This window comes from Xenopus tropicalis, chromosome 9, assembly GCF_000004195.4.
Source record: "Xenopus tropicalis strain Nigerian chromosome 9, UCB_Xtro_10.0, whole genome shotgun sequence".
NCBI classification, from domain to species: Eukaryota; Metazoa; Chordata; class Amphibia; order Anura; family Pipidae; genus Xenopus; species Xenopus tropicalis.
The window spans coordinates 40,249,010-40,270,659 of record NC_030685.2 but is presented as its reverse complement, the minus strand read 5'-3'; the positions used below and the strand labels follow the sequence as shown (position 1 = coordinate 40,270,659).

At 37.9% G+C, this 21,650-nt stretch overlaps 1 protein-coding gene across 1 annotated transcript in view; it reads right to left on the bottom strand.

The window, feature by feature from the left end:
* The window catches only part of gtf3c1 (general transcription factor IIIC subunit 1), a 79,928-nt gene that overhangs the window by 43,745 nt on the left and 14,533 nt on the right, over positions 1 to 21,650 (bottom strand). The window contains exons 7-16 of the mRNA XM_002938289.5: positions 20,550 to 20,705; positions 18,658 to 18,773; positions 12,241 to 12,544; positions 9,753 to 9,922; positions 7,476 to 7,621; positions 5,066 to 5,219; positions 4,572 to 4,672; positions 2,116 to 2,294; positions 670 to 966; positions 278 to 423 (exon numbers count right to left, since the gene is read on the bottom strand). Coding sequence (XP_002938335.3) covers positions 278 to 423; positions 670 to 966; positions 2,116 to 2,294; positions 4,572 to 4,672; positions 5,066 to 5,219; positions 7,476 to 7,621; positions 9,753 to 9,922; positions 12,241 to 12,544; positions 18,658 to 18,773; positions 20,550 to 20,705 — 1,769 coding nt within the window. The remainder of the gene's footprint in view (positions 1 to 277; positions 424 to 669; positions 967 to 2,115; positions 2,295 to 4,571; positions 4,673 to 5,065; positions 5,220 to 7,475; positions 7,622 to 9,752; positions 9,923 to 12,240; positions 12,545 to 18,657; positions 18,774 to 20,549; positions 20,706 to 21,650) is intronic.

The following is a 21,650-nucleotide window of genomic DNA, read 5'->3' as shown; positions in this document are numbered from 1 at the left end:
TATATTTGCCTACTTCCAGTTCTGTAAATTTTTGTTCTGGTTTAGCCTGTTTGTTTGTGCCTTGTAATCCAAATTTGCTTTGAGATGTGTTTTATCTTGTCTGTATGCTTCTAAATAAAACGCAGTAGAAATAATTAAGACAGTAGCTGCAGCCATAAATAAAACAATTTTAAATGTTACTATTATGAGCCTTTAACATGCTGTATAGTTAACCATAGTAGCCATGAACACTTCTGCACTCTTCTTCACTTATCATAACAATAAATGGCAAGCTTACCTTGTAACTGACTTGAACAATCTGTATGAAGATTGAGAGGGGCAAGCAAAGCAGAACATCACTAACAAGAACCCAGCCCGGGCCATATTCACTATGTATAGTAGAAGGTGGAACATATCTCATCCAAGAGGAGTCATTAACATATACTGCAGAGGCAATAAAAGAATAATAGACAACAGTACCAAACTTTTTCATCTATTCACGAGAAAACTGCAAAAAATGTAACATGGTTACTTTGCCCTCAGTTACTAACAGTAACAGTATAGCAGTTGTTTTATGGGTTAGGTTTCATTGGTCATTTCCCACAAAATTAGTAATGGTTTACAATACTGTTTTCTGTATTTTCAGTATTTGTATTTTTGCTTCCTCTTATGTTACAAACATTAACCTACCAGTTTCCACAATCTGCTCTGGTGTAGGGTCCACAAAGGGTTCCTCAGAATTCAAAGTCTGGCTTTCTCGATATGTTTTACTATCCTTTTGACATGAAATGTTGTCACTAACAATCGATTCAGCATTATCAGGTTGTTCCCCAATGGCATCGCTGGAAGTAGCATCTTTATTGGTTGTTTGCTCTTGTGGAAGTTTTCTTATATGGTGACCATGGACAATGTACCAGAGAAAAAGGTGTGTTACTTTTAGTCTGAGCATTTTAGGAAGAAAGCCAAGAGAGCGACCAAGTCCAGGAACTTAAGAGGGGAAAAAAAAAATATGTGGTGCTGTTTTAATAATTGTTTAAACCTGTTGGTGGTTTGCATATTTACACTTTGGCAATATAACTAAAACCATAAGCTTAGCATTATAAGCTGTAGCCAGTAACAGCAATAGTACGTTGGATTCTTTTGAAACAATATGTCTTAAATAAACTTATGACAATTTTAAGGGTGTGCCGGCCACGGAATATTTATTGCTGAATATTTGAATTTGGCTGTGCAAGTACAAACACATCCCATTGAAGAGGATATTTAAACGGTCAGGGTGGTGGGATGTGTTTGTACTTGCTTCATTTTTGCCTCCTGACAAAGGTCCCTGTGGGGGACTGAAACATTGAGGTTTGCAATGTTTCTTCTTTTGTTATTTCAATAAAGACTGACTTTTTAGTGCTGACATTACTTTTACAATATTTTGGTTAGAACGGCTCTTGCACCCAGGTTTCGTTTTTGTTAGTGGAATCCCACATAGGCAGGTGCACACCGGGAATGTTTACAAAAAAAAATTACTTTTATTGTTCCATAAAACTAGGTCGACGTTTCGGTCTCCTTCTAAGACCTTTTTCAAGACCAGAATAATAGTAATACAAACACTTCTATATATAAATCACTAACCCAAATCAGACCCAATGAGATGTAACAATAGAATCATGTGAGTGAATTATGCTTATATATATATATTCACCCCAATGTCTGAAAGTGGCTATATTTTATTATTAACATGTATTTATATAGCGCCAACATGTTCCGCAGCACTGTACAGTAAATGGGTTTAAAGATAAATTCAGAGATGTAGGGTGGGGCAGAGTTATGAACTGCTTTGAATTTTAGGGTCATTATTCTGAATTTTATTCTGGATGGTAGGGGAAGCCAGGGCAGGGAATAGCACAGTGGCATGGCAGAGGATGAGCGGTTGCTAAGGTGTATTAGCCTGGCAGCAGTATTCCTTATGGACTGTAGAGGGGAAGGCCAATTAATAAAGAGTTACAGTAGTTCAGGCCGGATATGATGAGAAAGTGAATTTGCATCTTGGGTTATAAATAATCGTATTTTTAAAATATTTCTTAGTTGAACATGATATGATTTGATAAGATATACACTTCTACATCCACCTTGTTCACATTGTACCTATCACTGGATGATAATTCCTTAATGGTAATACTCCCATCTTCTCATCAGTATTTTGCTGTACTTTACTAGAGTTGTCATGCTGATTTGATGGAGCATTCTGTGTTTTGCCCATTGTTCCTTCTTTACTGTGATCATCTGCCTTGTTTGATGTGCCCATGCCCTGTGGAGAACGTGTCCTAAAAGCAGGAATCAAAACAAAATAAACTTATTAATGACATTACAGGACTCTCCTTCAGTAACAGTGGAACCTGCTACATCAATGTTTATAAAACACATCTATCGAGAGACACTATACATTCAGTGTAATTTTTTAAATAGTATTCATTAGACATTTTCATTAATAATTAAAGGTATAAGGAAAAAGTGAATATTACAATAAGCAAGTAAAGCAATGTCAATTTGGTTAACACTGAGCAATAAAACTGAAAAAGCCAAACAATCTAGCAGGATACTCCACATTCTGAATAAGAGGGGAAAACTCTGTGCCAATGATTCAAGGGCATACAGGAAAATTCTGGGTTCTGCAATTGTTATTAGTTCAGAAAGAGTCATATCACCGGAAATTACTCCACCACCCCTCCCATACTGCATGCTAAGTTCAAAAGAACTTTTCATTTGAAAATGCAACTTGTAACAGTTCAAATGATAAGCTCTTGAATAAATGCTTTTAAGCACCTGACACAGAAGGCAATAGAGGTAATTTGGCTCTGCCTCCTGAACTACGACGGTTTCCATTTCAAGTACACAAAATCACTCCCTGTTCCTCTGCCCTAAGAGTATTAATAATGGTTTATTTATTTTGCATCTTACTATTTGTTACCTTTTTATTTTAAGTTTATGGTGCCTTTCAAAGTTACCAATGAGAAAAACCAATAGTGTTAAGGTAAACTAGGCCAAAAGGAGTCCAAAGTCTTAACTGTACAATAAATACAAAAGCTGCAGTCTGCTTCTGTGCACACTTGTGGGCCAATGATCCAGTTATCTAGCAGCCAGTTGTCTGGTAATATAAAAATAAATTTGCCTTGAAACCAACTAGAACTAGCACATTTGCTACAGTGGTGGTATTTATTTAAATTTATTTATTTATCCATGGCAACCAATCAATAGTTCACATTTACTGATCTGTTTTTTACAATTAAAAATCCAACCGATTGTATTTATGTCTTTGTTTACAAAAAAACGGAAATATTTAATGCTTTGTTGTTATATGAAGGATCGGTTAACATTCATATCATACATAGAAGGAAGGTATATTTAACAGTGGGCCATAAGCACAAAATATTTTACCAATCTATAATAGTCTCAGGGGTGAAGCAATCAAGGAGACTTGGGGGCTGATTTACTTACCCACGAACGGGTCGAATGGAGTCCGATTGCGTTTTTTTCGTAATGATCGGTATTTTGCGATTTTTTCGGATTCTTTACGAATTTTTCGTTACCAATACGATTTTTGCGTAAAAACACGAGTTTTCCTATCCATTACGAAAGTTGCGTAAAAAGTTGCGCATTTTTCGTAGCGTTAAAACTTACGCGAAAAGTTGCGCATTTTTCGTAGCGTTAAGTTTTAACGCTACGAAAAATGCGCAACTTTTCGCGTAAGTTTTAACGCTACGAAAAATGCGCAACTTTTTACGCAACTTTCGTAATGGATACGAAAAACTCGCGTTTTTACACAAAAATCGTATTGGTAACGAAAAATTCGTACAGAATCCGAAAAAATCGCAAAACATACGAAAAAGTCGCAAAATGTTCGTTTTCAAGTCGGAACTTTTCCAATTCGGGTCGGATTCGTGGGTCAGTAAATCAGCCCCTTGGAGTGTGTCACCTCTAGAATGGCATTCAGCGATGGAAGCCAAATCTTTTTAATATTCCCAGGAGTACTTCTAGCAATATATGTAAGTTTAATCAGATGAAGTGTTTGTTGACCATTTCCTTTCAAAGTATTACTGTGGAAGGATGGAGATTTATCCATCTATCATGACCAATTTTTCCCATTAAACAAAACAGCCCTCAGTAGGTCTTTGGTTTTATTAGACATCACTATTTCATGCACAACAGACAAACTTCTGGGGTCTTAAACCTTGGAAGACTCAGATGGTGATTCATATATTCAATAATCCCACTTTAGTACAGTATGTGGAAATCTTGCTACATTTCCAAATCATATGAAAGAATCCTGAATTTGATATTCTACATCTATGGGACTGGCCCTTAATAGATCTTGTATGGTTGGTTGAGCACCTTACATTGTCTGGCAGCAATTCCTTTGGATTAGGGTCTCAAAGCCTGGACTCAACCCTCCTGCTTGCCCAAGTCACGGAGCAGAACTGTGCCCTAAATTCATGCCTCAATTGTAGGTATCTGATTGATTGCTTTTGATTAGGTCTGCAGAACACTTTTACATCCATACATCCTAAAGAAATAAAACCATTGTATTTTGCTGCTTGCCGTACCTGTTTCCTGATGAATTGGAGATACGAAAACGTATTTGTTCAATTGCACTTTTCACTAAAGGATCAGTAGGATTAATTGAAGGGTGAACAACAAGCTCCACCTGCCATAATCACAATAACTATTTAAAAGAGAGCATTATAAAATATAAATAATACATAACCAACTTGCTAAAGATATGTTTTGATTACCTTTTTTTGGTAAAGGCACCCACCCACTCTTTACTTTCGTATTCTTCCTCCTCATTTTTATTTTCATGTTTGCTTTTACCAGTTTAACCAAAATCACCTCTTCCTCCCCACCTTCTTTTTTAATCCATGCCTTTTTGTAACCTTTAGTACACAGACATATAATACTAATAGTTTGTGTATTTAAGCATATCTTTATATAATTTACAGCCACAGAATTATAGAAATTATATAACACTACTTTCAGACTACTAGCACACAGCAGAAAGATCTTTGTTCCTAACCCTGGAGTATTTGTTAATACTAACTTTTTTACTGATTCCATCCTGCACAACTGTGGTCCGGTACAACCTTACAAGTCCTTCTTGAGAAAGTTTATGAACCAATCTCAAGATGGATTTTTTGCAGCATCTTGTAGATACACCTTCCAGTTTTTCCTGCTCCATTATCATCTTCTGAAGCCTGGATGAAGAAAAAAATACTTGCATTCTTATCAACATGGTAACTTCAAATATCTTATACACCTTATAAGGGGTTACCCACAGTAGAACCCCACTATTTTGTATTTTTCAGTGGACCAAAAAAATTGATAAAATCCTGAAAAATGTAGAACCAGGAAAATGTGCTAAAGTAACTCTTTAAAGGATATAAGCACAAACTTTAAAATGCAATACTAAGGGGCATATTTATCAAAGTATAATTGCGTCCAAAAACAAGTTTTCGTACTGTGTGTATTTTCTGCGTTTTTGTTTTCGTTAATTTGTGCAACTTTTTCGTACTTTGCTACAAAACTTACGCGTCAAAATCGTATTTGTCACAAGGAGTACAAAAGTTTTGGATTCATTCAAGCTTCGGTATCGTGACTTTCCTTGGGTCAGGTTTGAGCTGCAGAGTGCCATTGAGTCCCATGGAAGGCTTCCAAAATCATGCACAGAAGGATCAAAGTCAGAAAGGTTTTCCTGCCGTTTATGATTGTTCGGATATGAAAATGTTGTGACTTTTGGATCGGCAATATGATATTATCGTGACTATTCCGATTTTTTCGCAAGCATTTTTGTGACATTTCCATTTATCAGAAATTATTGTTTCTAATCCGAATTTTACCCATTTCGGGATTCAAACTCGTACTTTGATGAATCTGCCCCTTAATGTGTGAATGACAAGGTATGTTCATTGCAGCATTAACATTACACTAATGTTACACTATGTGCAAGACCACTCTGACAGTAACACAGCCTAAAGCAATAGGTGTTTTGTGCATTGCTGCATAAGGTGTATAAATGAAATTTTGTAGACGTAACAGAGGTAAAAATATGTATCTGATTAGTATTTTAAACCTTAAGATGCAGGAATACTTAAAATCAGGTGATGTAAATTTGAGGTTTCACTATACTTGCTCTGATTTAGAACTGGACTGCTACTCATACTGATAAGAACAAACACACACAGATACAAAAAAAGAAGTCTCTTGTCTCCCTCTCCTCCAGCAAGTTAATCCCTCCCCCCCTACGGTTGTTTAATTTCTGCCATGCACTGCCTGTTATGAAATGCACGGGGGGCACGCACTGTCTGTCATAAAATGCTCAGGGTTGCCACTCACTGTCTGTCATGAAATGCTGGAGGGAGGGCATGCATCATCTGTTATGAAATGCTGGAGGGCAAGTACTGTGCTTTTCATAAAATGCTTGGGACCACCTACTGCGTCTGTCATGAAATGCTTTGGGGGAATTACTGCGTTTTTCATAAAATGATTGAGGGGCTAAGTACTGGGTCTGTCATGGAATTCTTGGGGTGGCATACATAGTGTCTGTCATAAAATGATGGGGGAGGGGGGGGGCTATGCTCCAGTATGCTCTAGTATGGAGCATGAAGATGTGCAGCATTATATAACACTATGTAAGTGCCTCATTTAAAGCTCCATTTACTGCATTTTTTTGCCTTGCTGTCCAATCCTTTTCTAAACTAACAATATTATTCTTTCCTTTACTTTTCATCTTTAGTTTGAGAAACATTTTTAAAAATTACTGGCAACACTAGTGCTTATTGGGTGACTATGTAGTTTATTTGTAGATTCTAAATGTCAAACAAGCAAAATCCATGATTGCCCAACAGGCACTATATTACATAATTATGTTTTCTTGTATTGGAATAGTAAACAAAAATGTTGTTTAAAGTTAGACTTCAGACTTTAAGATTAATAAAGATTTCTCATTACTCATTCTCATTACTGTTTTGGTTATTATACCAGCCTTTCTAAAAAAAAAAAAAAAACCCCAAAACATCCCAAATAAAACCCCCAGTGAAGAGAAAAACATTAGTGATGTTGGTGTGACATTGTTGACATGCTTGGGAAGTATAGAACAGCCAAGTCTGATAAGCAGATTTGATAAATGACAATTAGGGTTTTTAACAGTGATATCAATAGGTACCATGTTTTTTCAGTTAATTTCACACTATGCATGCATAATAATTGTTGCACTTTTATGTACTTATGTCACGGTTATGATGTCACACTGACGTCACTAATGTGTTTTCTCTCTACTATGGGCTTAATTAGGTTGTGTTTGTGTCCTTATGACCACCAAACACAAATATTGATATTGGGTATTTATGTATATTCTTACAGTACACAAAATATAACCCCTGAAATAAGTCAATGTTTTGAAAGCTACCTAAAGGAAACAAAGCCCTACTAAATGCAACAAAAAATATACTAACGTGAACAAGCTCTCCACTAATCGCAGGTTTTTAACAGCTTCAACAATAATGTTTCGTCTTTTCAAGAGGCGATAGGTTTCATGCGATCGTTCCAATACTCCTTGTTTAGAACCTCTTCTGCCTTTCTTACTTTCTACTTTCTTATCCTGTTTATTTAAAAGAAAATTAAAATGTAGGTTAGTCTGTCAAAAGAACAACCAACTTATTAGGACATTTAGGGCATATAAAAAATAGTGTGAAAGAAGAACTAAAGCCTAAAAATGTATTAGGCTAAAAATGACATACAAGGAAGGAATCTATTATCTGTAATACTTTGTACTACTCTGGTGTTTTCTAGATAAAGCTAATGTTCCACAGGGAAATTAGTTGCTCCTGATAAATCTCTAACACGTGTGACTAATCTCCCCAAAATGCCTTCCCACAGGCAATAATGGGAACCGCTGGTGTGAAGGCATATGCATCCCTAACTTGCCTGAAGTTCCTTGTAAAGGAAGCAGAGATTTACCACTGGCGACTAATCTCCCTGTGGGACATTAGCCAAAGGATCTGTCTAATATTTGAAGCACCAGGCCTTAAGAGTAGTAAATTAAATAAATGATAATTATACATTAAAAAGAATATAGGAATGTTTAGCCTTTACAGAGGAACTTTGCAATGTTAGTTAACATCAAGTTCACTATTATAACAGAGAAGCAGGAGATGATGGACGATGAAGGAGGATGATGGGTTTCTGGAGTTCTGGGGTTCCCACACCTGTGTCTTATGTATAGTGCTTAAGATGGCCTTCCATGGAAATATCTGCTTGTTTGACAGACTTTGTGCAAATTGGCAACCTATCTTGTGGACTAAATTGGATTTATAATATAAGTGATATGGACAGCCAATTAAATTTTTTTTTTTTTTTTACACCTGCTGTTGTGTTTTAATTTGTAAATTCCTTATAATTCCTGCTTTCAGCCGGTGTGTGAAATGCTCAGCTCCGTTGTCTGTGTGTAATGGGGGGGCGGGAGAGCAGACAGGCTCTTAAGCTGAACTTAACAGAGAACTTAACAGAACTTAACAGAGAACTTAAGATGGCCTGCTATTTAATTCTTCGTGGGAAAAGCAGAGAGGGGGCAAAGTCCTTTGAAGTAGGCAGGCAATAAAAAGATCAAGCCTGCCTGCTATCTAGTTCACAACACGATACAATGCTATGCAAGGGAGGGAGAGGTTATGACGTAGTCCTTTTGACAGATTGAGAAGCTACAGTCGGGTTGCCAGACAGTCGGGTTCAGGATCTTTAGTAAGATTTATGTAGAGAAACAGGACTTTTAGGAAAAAACTGTCAACATGACCTATAGGTAGGTTTGGAAGTAGGTTCATATTTTTAAAAGAAATTTTTTGGTGTCAGTATCACTTTAACAAATATTTTATGTAAGAGGACAGTGGTAAAGATAACCATACACAGATTTTGGCTTCCAACGTCTTTTTCCTGCTAGCCCAGACTAGCATGTCTCTTCTTTAAAAAATGCACCAGCCTTGGTACTGTTTGGGAGGTGCTGGCTTTTTGTTCTGGTGTCCAAGGCAGCCCCCAAGCCTATTAAAATTGGGGCAATTCACAGTACAGAGGATGCTCCACCCTGAGTAAGCTAATGTCACAATTGGCACAGTACAGAAATAGGTGAAGAGGATGCTCAACTCTGGGTAAGCTAATGTTACATTTGGCCCATACCATCTGAAAAAGTTTGAAATTTACAAGGGTGCATTTTTGGACCATGATCAATAATGCCTATTTCTGAAGTCAGTGCCATCAAAGTATCACTATTGGTGCTTTCTGATTTTCTGCTGGCAAATAAACTACTATACCAAAAGGAAATATTGATCAATGCACATTTTTGGTCCCAGTAATTTAATATCTGTGCAAGTGCATATATTTTCAAAAACAGGGGTATCTAGATACAAAGAGTTTCATCATAAAATTGCCAAGCCATCATACTACTTTCAAGGTAAAACTCATATAGCAGTCTTCACTCTTTACTGTCAGACATACTTTTCAAACGCAGGCCCCTCCTAGATGGTTGCATTAGGAAAAGTTTTTTATTACTCTAGGTACTGGTCTCACAGGCTTGATCCTCCCCTGCAGTTAGGGGAAAGATTGCCAAGACCATGGCATCCTGATGCAATTCTTAAAAGATAGTGATATGATAAAAACATGTTTGTAGTGAGTTAAATTCAACAAAAGCTGAAAGTGAAAAGGATTCATTGTAAATGCAACTGGATGGAAAGTATTCAACTCACATGAACTTCTTCGATTACTGAAACATCATCTTCATCTTCAGAGTGTGCAGATAAGGTGGAAAGGTTGGATTCAGGCTGGAAGCTGTCCAGGCTACACTCATTTTCTGATAGAACAGAACTCTTATCTCCATCTTTAGGCAAAGCTCTTTGTACAAGAATCTTGGATTTTCCTGTTAATGGAGTGCCATTATATTTAGGCATGTATTGAGATACCAATACTAAACACAAATAGTATTTAACCATTTATTAACACCTTACATACATACAGGCAAACTATACCCTACGTAGCATGAAAATTAATTTTCTTGATGCTAAAGAAAGCTCTGAGAAAGACTTGCCACAATATCAGCAGTAATGGTAGGATTTGTTATGTGCGCATTTTATTGTTTGTGAGTAGCTTTTAGGCAGTGTTTGTGAGTAGCTTTTACTTTTAGCAATGGTTTACAAAATAAGGTGCCTTTTTGTTTTCAAACATGGAACAGATACCCAGAGCTGTGGAGTCAGAAGCAAATTTGAGTACCTGGAGTCGAAGTAGGCCTCGGCCTCCAAATAAATGTAAATTGTAATGAAAAAAAACCAATATGTTACAATGTCCTATTTCACAGATAACAGTCATGATCAGGGCAGCATTTAGGTCTGGTGCCACCCTAGGCAACACGCCCTCTCTGGTTGCAGAAGTAATGACACGCACATTACTGTGCGTCAAGCGACTTCAGTTGTACACCACCCTCTACACCCTCACCCCCCAGCTCTGTCACGGGATTTGTACATGATTATGATCTGGTGGCAGCTGGGGAGGTATATATTTTTTGAATTCTGAACAGTAAAAAGCTGCCGCCCTAGGCACCTCAGGAGCCTGTTTATTAATACGGCCCTAGTCATAATAAAGTACTTCTCTGCTGTAAGAATAATGCTCAGTGTCTAGTTTTCTCACTAGTGTGAAGTCCAGCTGAGCTATTATAAGCTTATTGTTTTCATTTTTTGTCCTCAAGGTTTAAGGAATGTATGTAGTTTATGTAATAAATAAAATAAGAAGCAACAATGACATAGGCTTAGTCATAGATTATATCCTCATTTATGTTGGCAGTGACAGGCTTGGATGGCCAAAAGGGTAGTCCTTCAGCTTCCTAGCCATTTGTTCTTTGGTTTGTTCCCAAAAGCAAACACCATGTTCATACAGCTTTAAAATTGCTAAAATGCCTTGTATGTTGTGTTTTTTCAATCAACATGGAAAACAGTATTAGTATATTAAAACAGAGAAGTCAGAGTCAGAGGTACCATGAACTGATGGGGTCGCAGTCAAAGGATTTATGTACCAACTCTACCACCCTGCAGATACCCCCAAGCAAGCAAAAACAGTGATTATAATTTTCAGAATTTAAGTGACATAGCTAGTTATAGTGCTTTTCTCACTGAATGCCAGTTTTAAACACCAGCAGTTTCTCAAATGCTAAAAGTATTGTTGAGCCTGGAAAGTAGGGCTGCATCTGGCAGCCATTTGCAGCACCAACAAAAATGCAGCATGTAAATGTGCCACCCTAAATCTCAAAAAGATCAACAAAATGCAAACTTTTATTCTTCTCTTTGTTCAGGCAGACAGCGTGGACATTAAAGTAATACTGTCATGGAAAAACATGTTTTTTTTCCAAAATGCATCAGTTAATAGATCTTCTGTATTGAAATCCATTTTTCAAAAATGCAAACAACATTTAATTTTGAAATTTCACATGGATGTTCTTCATTTCCCAGGGTGCTGCTAAAATTCAGTCACACTTTACTGCTGAGCTGCAAGGAGTGATATCACCCTCCCTGTGTAATTTTAAAATAAAAAGTCTACCATACAAATCATGACAGTATCCCTGTAGGAACAGCAGGAAGTGAAGAGCTGCAGCTCATCTTCACTTCCTTATCTACTCATTGCCTTACTGCCCTGGCCTAACTCACACAAGGATAAAGAGTAAGAGCCCTTAAAGTTCACCAGTGGTATGGCCAAATGCAATACCCCCACCCCCCCAAAAAAAAACACCATTGTGCCTCTAAATTGCACTGGGTACCCATTACTATGTTGCTTGGGTGATGTGCATTTGAAACATAAACTTTCCACACTGCACAACATTGGTAAATGAGCCCTTTTTTTCCCAGCTGAATCGTGTTCACTAGAGGACACTTGGTATACTAGCATAGGTTTATGGTGCCACTCTGTACAGACTATGTAGGCAGTTATATCCGAGTGTAACTAGGCAACTCCCCTTCCGGCTTATTGTAAAGAAATTAAAACACAATAGTGCTACAGGGTTGAGGACAGGCAGCGTGAGAGACAGATAATTTCACAGAAGGTATGGAAGCAAGAAGAGATAGCTATACAGTACCCTCTTAATTTTCAGATATTAGACAAATACAAGAATACAACAAACACAAAAAGGGGTATTATTACAATAGTCATTTTGAAATTCATCATTTCTATGACATAAAGAATTCTAAACCATACCTCTTGGTGTTGATGTATTGCTAGGGTAAATCGAAAGCTGACTCGGAAGCGGATTTGCCTCATGCTCCTTTTGCTTTTTAATCTCTATGTCTTCCTCTTTTAGGTTATCTGCCTCTAAGTATGTATTGTCTTCAGTTGCCATCGAGTTTTCTCCAACTTTCTGAACAGATGCTAAACTAAACATTGACAGCTTTTCACTTTTTGCCTTTTCTTCTAAAAATTGTCTGCGCAAGTCACTTTCTTCAACAAATACATGGGAAATAAATTTTGTGGTTCTTTGACGACCTTCGTCTTCCATGAATCCCTAAACAAGGGAAACAGATGAAAAAGGGTGAGCAACAAACTTATTGTCAATTATCACTCTATTAGCACTCTCTTTCATAAAATGTTATTACTGCACTCAGCTTCAACAGTGATCCCCAACCAGTGGTTCATGAGCAACATGTTGCTTCCCAACCCTTTGGATATTGCTCCCAGACTGGCCTCAAAAACAGGTGCTTATTTTTCAATTCCTGGATTGGAGGCAAATTTTGGTTGCATAAAAGTCAGTTGTACCACCAAACTGAGCCTTATTTAGGCTACCAGTCCACATAGGAGCTACCAAATAGCCAATCACAGCCCTTATTTGGCACCGTCTGCATTTGTACATTTTTATTGGTAAATCTGCTATATCTGCATTTAATTCCAATAGAAAGAGTCTTAATTTTTCAGCACTCATTTTAAATCCTCTGCTCACATCTTCTCACTCTTTTTCCTACTATTACTAGCTGCAGGGGATGTCTCTCCAAACCCTGGGCCCTGCCCCATACCTACTTATATTCGTCCTCGTCCTTCTGTCCTGATGCCTAAAGCCTTTCGTTCCTCTGCTGTTTCTAACTTTATTAAGGTTCCCACTCTTCCTGCCTTCCGTTTTCTTGTGCCCTTCTTAATATCTGTTCCTTAACTAACAAAGCTACGTTCATCCATAATCTGTTCTGCTCTAAATCACTTATCCATTATAAATCCCTATTGGCCTTCCTCAACTCTGCCTTGTCGAAGGCAAAACAGGAATACTACAATAACCTTATAAACAATAATAAATCCAACCTGCGATGCCCGATTTCTATATTCAATACCCTTCTGCGTCCCTCACAGACTCCATTACCTAACTTTATGCACTTTCCCCAGGTCTTTGATGATTTCTTCATGAACAAAGTGTAGTCCATCCGCAATCAGATTCCGCCCTGTACTAATACAAACCAGCTCCTCCTTCCTCATGCCCCCTTCTGCATGCCTCCAAAGTCTCCTGCTCATCACTTGCTCCCTTGACCCTATGCCTTCTTCTTTGCTTAAACACTGTGCTGCTGAACATACTCCGGTTCTTACTCACATCTTCAATTCTTCTCTGACTTCTAGATATCTCCCCTCTTCGTTCAAACAGGCCTGTGTCAAGCCTATCCTTAAAAAGTCACACTGGACCCGCCCTCTCTCTCTAACTACCATCCTGTCTCGCTTCTACCGCTTGCCTCCAAAATCTTAGAGTGTATTGTCTTCTCCCATATTACTAACTTTCTTAATAATTTATTGGACCAGCTGCAATCTGGTTTTTGGCCTGTGCACTCTACTGAGACGGCGCTGTGCAGAGTTACAAATGATCTTCAGGTTTCCAAAGCCAAAGGCCACTTTTCTATACTAATCCTCCGCGATCTATCGGCTGCATTTAATACGGTCGACCACTCCCTCCTGATGCAAATTCTGCATTTGATTGGTATCCGTAGTCAGGCTGCATCCTGGATCTCTTCTTACCTCTCTATCCATTCATTCACTGTCTCCTATGCTAACAAAACCTCATCTCCAGTTCCTCTTAATGTGGGGGTACCCCAAGGCTCTGTACTTGGGCCGTTGTTGTTCTCCCTCTACATGCTGTCTTTGGGAGATCTTATCTGTTCATTCGGCTTTAAATATCATCTGTATGCTGATGATATCCAAATTTATTTTTCGACCCCTTCATTAACAATTGAAACTGAAACTCAAATCTCTAACTGCCTCCTGGCTATCTCCAATTGGATGAACCAACGCCACCTCAAACTGAACCTAACAAAAACTGAACTAATGATCTTTCCGCCTAAGCCTGGTCCTACCCCCTCCTTTACTATCTCTATTGATGGCACCCTAATCAACCGATTCGGCACGTTGTTTGAGGGTGATCTTTGACTCCTGTGTCTCCTTCTCTGACCATATTAACACCACTGTCAAAACCGTCTGTCACTGTCACTTTTTCTTACACAATATTGCCAAAATCCGTCCCTTTCTTTCTACTGCAACAGCTAGGCTGCTCATGCATGCTCTCATCCTATTCCGACTTGACTACTACTAACTGGCCTCCCTAACTCCCATCTTTCCCCCCCTACAGTCTATATTAAACACTGCTGCCAGAATTCTCCTCCTCTCATCCAGGAGAGTTCAGGCCCTTCCCCTGTTGAAGTCCTTATCATCGCTTCCTATGAATATCTTATAAACTCCTTCTCTTAAACTTCAAAGCCCTCCATTCCTCTATTTCTCACTACATCTCTTCTCTTGTGTCTCCGTACGTTCCTGGCCGACTCCTTCGTTCCTCGCAGAGCAATCGTTTGGTTGCGCCCCCCACTACTACTGCAGTTTCCCGCCTTAAACCTTTCTGCCTTGCTGCCCCTTACATTTGGAATGCCCTCCCTGATTTTCTCTGGAGAGAATCCTCCCTCAGTCTTTTTAAAACTAAACTTAAAGGAAATGTAACACAAAGTTTTTACTTTCAAGAAATCCATTCTTTATACTTTAATTAGCAAATATATCATAGAAAAATTACAATAGTATTAGTGGTTTTTTTTGTAAATGTACTTTACCACAGATTTACTGAGCTCTGGCAGCAGATCTCTCCCAAGTCTCGCAGTGCACTTCCATTCAGATCCCCTTCCCTCTCCCCATGCAGGCTCTGGCAGCGCTCCTTCTAACAGACACGCAGACCCAGTAGAAGAGGAGAAAAGGTCTGTCTCCCATCCCTCTTCTTTCCCTCTTTGTGCCCCATCGCTAACAGCCCATTAATCACTTTAAATAGGACACAGAAGAACGCAGTCTACCCCATCGCCGTATCGCCATTTCAAGCTTTGCCCAGAAAGCCTCTGGTAATGGAATTTATTATAAAACCACTTAAAATTTTCACATTTTTTTAAAGTTATTTAGGTTAATAAAAGTATTTATAAGTGATATCTTTAAAGAAAAATTTTTGTGTTACTGTTCCTTTAAAGACTACCTTTTGGAGCACTCGCACAGCACCTGATACGGGAACCAGCACTTATATTGCAGTGTTACCCACTGTGACCTACAGCACTTATATTTGCCTATTTGTGTCTGTAAGTTACCCTCCCATATAGATTGTAAGCTCTACGGGACAGGGACCTCCATCCTCTTGTGTCTTTGACTCTTAACTTATTGCAACTGTATCTTGTATTTATTTGTATTTATCTATTATTATCTTAACCCTTTCCCTGCCAAGCATGTAGCTCCTACGTGCTGGCATAAAAAGATGTTAAATGCCGAGCACGTAGGAGCTACGTTTTCTTTATCTTGCACTCGTTCTCTGCGCTCCCTGCTTAATCCGAGTGCAGAGAACAAGTGCAAGGTAAAGAACCCCCTAGGGAACGAGCTGAGGGGGGTAACTAGTGGCCCCTGGGGCGCGATCGCCCAGGGGCCCCATAGAAAAAGCCAGCCTGTAGCTCCTGTCTGTTTTCTTCTGCTCTCCCTTCCTGTACTTCCCCCTCTGCTCCCCCCGCTTCCTGTTCCGCCCATTCACCGATTCTTCAGTGCAGCTGCTGTGCCTGCATCTCTCCTGTGTCCCTCCAGCGATCTACAGCTTCACGACCCAAAGTAAGTGCCAGACACACACACAAACACACAATCACACACTTATTAGACTAATATACACTTATACTTACACTTATATTATTACTATTAGCATTTATTTATAAAGCGCCAACATATTCCGCAGCTCTGTACTTGCACACACACACATGCACACAAAACACATTTTGCCATGTGTACACACACACTTACACACTTATGTAATTTTGTCGTTTTTATTCTTGCCTGAAAAAAATGTTTTATTGCCATTGCGGATAGCATATTCGCTAACCGCACTGCGAAATACCTTTTGTGTATTATTTTGGTGTTTTTATTACATTTTGTGATTTTGGTGCATTTTTAGCCATTTTATTGCATTTTTAGCCATTTTATTGCATTTTCAGTTATGCATAGTTGTTGTTCGCTTGACTTTGTGCGGCTTGGTACTTTGGAGTAGAAAGACACAGGTACCCATTTTAGATTTGGGGGAATGTGTACTTTCCAAAAATATATGGCTTTCTGGGGTGAGCGTACTTTTTTGTAGCGTTATCCCACACAAAATGATGTAAATGTGTTGATTTTGCAGAAGCTGAAATGACAGATCATATGGGGTATGTTCACATTGGGGCCCCTACATGCCACATACTTAGGTAAACCTAAACATATTGGGCATCATACTGTTTAGTGGACCCCTGGCGTTCAAATTCAGGATGTTTTATCTTGGTACCTAATGATACATGGGAGATAAGATGTTGCAAACTGGAAGCTTTGAGAGGATTTTTGGAAATATTATCAAAATTGCCAACTTTAGGAACGCTTTGCGACTTGGTACTTTGGAGTAGAAAGACATGGGTACCCATTTTAGATTCGGGGGAATGTGTACTTTCCAAAAATAAATGGCTTTCTGGGGTGAGCATACTTTTTTGTAGCGTTATCCCATACAAAATGATGTAAATGTGTTGATTTTGCAAAAGCTGAAATGACAGAAATGGCAGATCATATTGGGTATGTTCACATGGACATTTTATTAGGGGTGTGTAGACTTTTTATATCCACTGTACATACATACAACGTCATGAACATTTTTTCATGCTTGTGTTGCTTCCCAACTCTTTTTACATTTGACTGTGGCTCATGGGTAAAAAAGGTTGGGGATCCCTGATCTATAATACCAAAAACCAAGCCTATTACATAGTGCTCTGTTTCAGTAAATGATCAACACAACATTTTCCTGAACTTTGGGCCCTAAAGTTTTTTTGTGGTTTCAGGAAACTCTAGTTACAATACTGATCCTTATGTATATTTTTCCAAATATATTTATGACATTCCTATTCCTTAGTTTAAAGAGTAACCCTATCACACAAAATACAGTTAAGCTTACTCAAATATACACCAGCCATGTTAGTTTTCTGTACTTTCAGGATCACTGTCACTTTTCCAGTATACCTTAACAGAAATTCTTAAAGGGGAACTTCCGAACCAAAATTTGTTAAAATGCCCCATACAACACAGAAACCCTCAATATACTTATCACTGTAATCACTTTCTTAAAAAAAAAAAGTATAAATAAATACCATTTTTATATGCTACAATTCAGCTACAAAACAGTTCTCTTTCTGCATTGTTTGAAATCCTTGTAGAGAAGAAGAGACTAAAACATGAATGTTACAAATTTAAATAACCTCTCTGCAGCTTGCAGGCTTGATGCAGAAATGACATAACCCACAATGTATTCCTTTACTTATTCACATCACGTGTACGGAATTGTGGGATTTAGAGAATTCAGGCTAAGGACAGTCTATTACTTTTATTTGATTCTCAAAGTAGTCAGCCAGATCAGCAGTAGAATAGGGAGCTAGGCTTAGGTAACTTTTTTTAAACCATATTATTAAATTAAAAATCATGAAAGGCTTTATATTTTTGATGTATTTATATAATTGATGTATATTGCAAAGTTGCTTAAAATTATGTTTACTTTTCAAAAATCTTAAGATCTGTTTGGTTGGAGTTCCCCTTTAATCAACAGCAGATATCACATCATATACTGTATTATACTCAAGATCTATTTTAGTGAACAGATTTCATCTTGCAGTCTTGAATGAGCAATATTTCCAAATATGCAATATGAACAACTTCACATCTTGCATCTATATTGTCAAAACACATGTATAGTAGCTAAATGTGAGGTGCAGAGTATCACAAACATACAATTAAATGTAATAGCTCTGTACAGCAACAATTAATAACCTGTCTGGATTTCTCCGACTGCTGATTTATGAAAATGGAAGATTATATGTACCCCTATTACCTGCCCAAATGCACGCATTCATTATTCACTTACATAAGTATGACAAAAACAAATCATGGTAGAAGGGTATTGACAAGATAACACGGAATTTATAACGGATCACAGATAATGGGCTTTAAAACCTAACAGCAAAGTCATATGTCAGCTAACACTGCGCTTAAGTCACCCATTCAATAATACTACTCTTTTTTATATATTGCATAATCATTAAATATTTGTGTCTTTTTGTTTTACTTATTAAACAAATAACAAACCTTAATGAGCATGTATCTTTCTAATAAACGGCATAACATCCGGGCTTCCAGCTTTCCCACATTCATTGCCATCCTGATCTCACTTTGAGAAATTCCTTTGGTTCCCCTATTTTCAACTATCAAAACACAAAAACATAAACATTATACACCAGTGGGATATTCAGAAAAACCCCAAATAAAAAAAAGAAATAAAAACACAATATTACTTACCTGCTTATTCATTATTCAGGCTATGAACAAACATAAGGGACAATGCTATACTCTACTAATGCAGACAGGCCTTTAAAGGAACAGTAACACCAAAAAATGAAAGCGCTTTAAAGTAATAAAAATATAATGCACCGTTGCCATCCACTGGTAAAACTGGTGTGTTTGCTACAGTAACACTACTATAACTTATATAATAAGCTGCTGTGTAGCCACGGGGGCAGCCATTCAAGCTGGAAAAAAGGAGAAAAGGCACAGGTTACATAGCAGATAACAGATAAGTTCTGTAGAGTACAATAGTGTTTTATCTGTTATCTGCTATGTGCCTGTGCCTTTTCTCCTTTGAATGGCTGCCTCCATGGCTACATAGCAGCTTATTTATATAAATTATAGTAGACTTTCTGAAGTGAACACACAACTTTTACCAGTGCAGGGCAGCAGCACATTATATTTTAGTTACTTTTATACACTTTCATTTTTTGGTGTTACTGTTCCTTTAACCCATAGACAAAGCCAAGCAAAATGACAAAGTGATGTATAAGATCTGGTACAATTATATGTGAAAAGATGAACTCAAACACTTTTAAAACTACTAACAATTTCAATGAGAGGCAGAATTATGCAAGTTACATTTCTTAAGAGGGTTTAAATCAATCCGACAGTCCCCAATGCACTGGATTTGTGCCCCAAATGTGAACCCGAGGTAGGTTACTTCTTCCATGTTTTTTGGGGCTGTCCAGAAATTTTAAAACTCTGGTGGGAAGTTCTTAAGTATGCTGAGGAGGTGCTAGTTTTCCCTAATATTGGCTATCCCAGTCTCCTGGGACTGGCCATAGCAGCCAACCTCAATCTAAATGCTCGTGCCAGACTATGGATTCCAATGCAACAATATAGCTTTCTTGGTATAGTAAAAGACCTGCAGATAAAACAGTCACTCCTTCCCTAAACTTTTAAAAGAAACAGATTAATCACTCACTAAGTAGCCATAAACTGACATGTGGTCAGAGTTTCTGTTGAAGATATATAGGATGCTTGGCTGGCAGCGCAGGGATGACCCCTCATTACAGTTCTATTCACATGAAATGTTAGCTTTCCTTTTCTTGGATATCCTAGCTCATGGGGCTTCTTTCTCTTCTGCCTACTACTTACTGCTTCCATCTAATTTCCCTGTATATTTATAAATTGCTAATTAAATAAAAACATTAAAAATTCATAAAATTACTAGATGTGCACAGATGAAAGATTAGAAGATATTGTGCTACCTTTGTTAGTTTGAGTGCTTGTTGTAATGACCGGGCTATCTGAGAGAGAAGTAGATGTTGCATATCTCGTACAATACAGCACATGGCAGATGTATTAATAGTAGTAGTATCTGCAGAGGGACTATATGTATCTATATGTGTCAGTGGGTCACAAGGACTATGGCATGTTGTACACAAGTTGCTTTAACCCACACTGCATACTGCAAAATAATGGTGTGTATGGGAAGCAACCTAGTCCCCAATGGAAAGGCAGAATCTGCCATTTTAAGTAAGCCACTGGCCACATACTCATGAGTAGGAATTGTTCCTCTTTGATCCACACAGATAAAACAAAAGACAAGTGTTGTTCCATACCACTAGGACAAGATTCACACTTGGCAATAAAATAATTGTACCCTAACAACATGGATACTTTACACTTACTGAGCTCATAGGTTTGTGTTAACATATCCTTCTCACAAATTATGTCCACAGGGACAATACGATTTCTTATATCTTCCTCCTCATCATCATCAGAATCATCAACTTTTCTTTTATATTCCTTTAGAAGTTTTACACAACGGACCATTATATCGGTGCCTTTTGCCAAAAAAAAAAAAAAAAAAAAAATGCAGATAGTATCCAAACTGGTTCAGCAGAAATCAATTATAAAAATTTGATGCATACAGAATTCACAGCGTATTTCTCCCCGCCTCTTTTTTTTTTTTTTACAAAACAAAAGTATACTAGAATTTTAATATAAAGTAAATAGTTCAACTACATATATGAAACATTTCATAATCATAATTTAAAACTCCAATAAAGGAATCAAAACACAAAAACTGCAAGTATATATCATACAGAGTAAACACTATATTGAGTGGTATGGAGAGAACTATCCCTAATGATTACTGGGGGATAAAGCAACTCAAAAGAAATCTCAATCTCCACTGCAAAAAATGTAAAATATATAAGTTTATTTCAATCAATTTAAAAACATAAGTAACCCCTTACGGATATAGCCTAACGCGTTTCATGCTTGCCCACCATCAAAACTTACCTCAGCTTGATGCCCTGGCTTGCTCATTATGTGTATGCATGTGATACTGAATTAGTCATTGTGACTTCTGATTTTGTCACATGCATGCATGTGCCCCAACATAGCTGCCCGCACCAGGAAGCTCCCTCCCAGTGTGGAGGCATGGAGCTCGTAAGGGCAATTTCTTACAAAAAATGTTTTCCCTAACTAGAGTGAGGGCTCTTTTAGATTTCGACCTTAGTTGGGGAAACAATTTTTCCATGATAGGTGAAATTTAAGCTGGCCATACATGGTCAGATACGGTCTGCTGACTAAAGGAGGCCATACATGGTGTGATCCGCTCGTTTGGCAAGGTTGCCAATGATCGGATTGTCTCCCGATATGCCCACCTAGGGTGGCTAATTCAACCGTTTGGCCCTAGGGACAAAAAATCGAATTAAAGTGGTGGGAATATGAGCCTTCGGACCGAGCGCTGCATTAACAAGCCAATGAGGTCCCGATCTGAT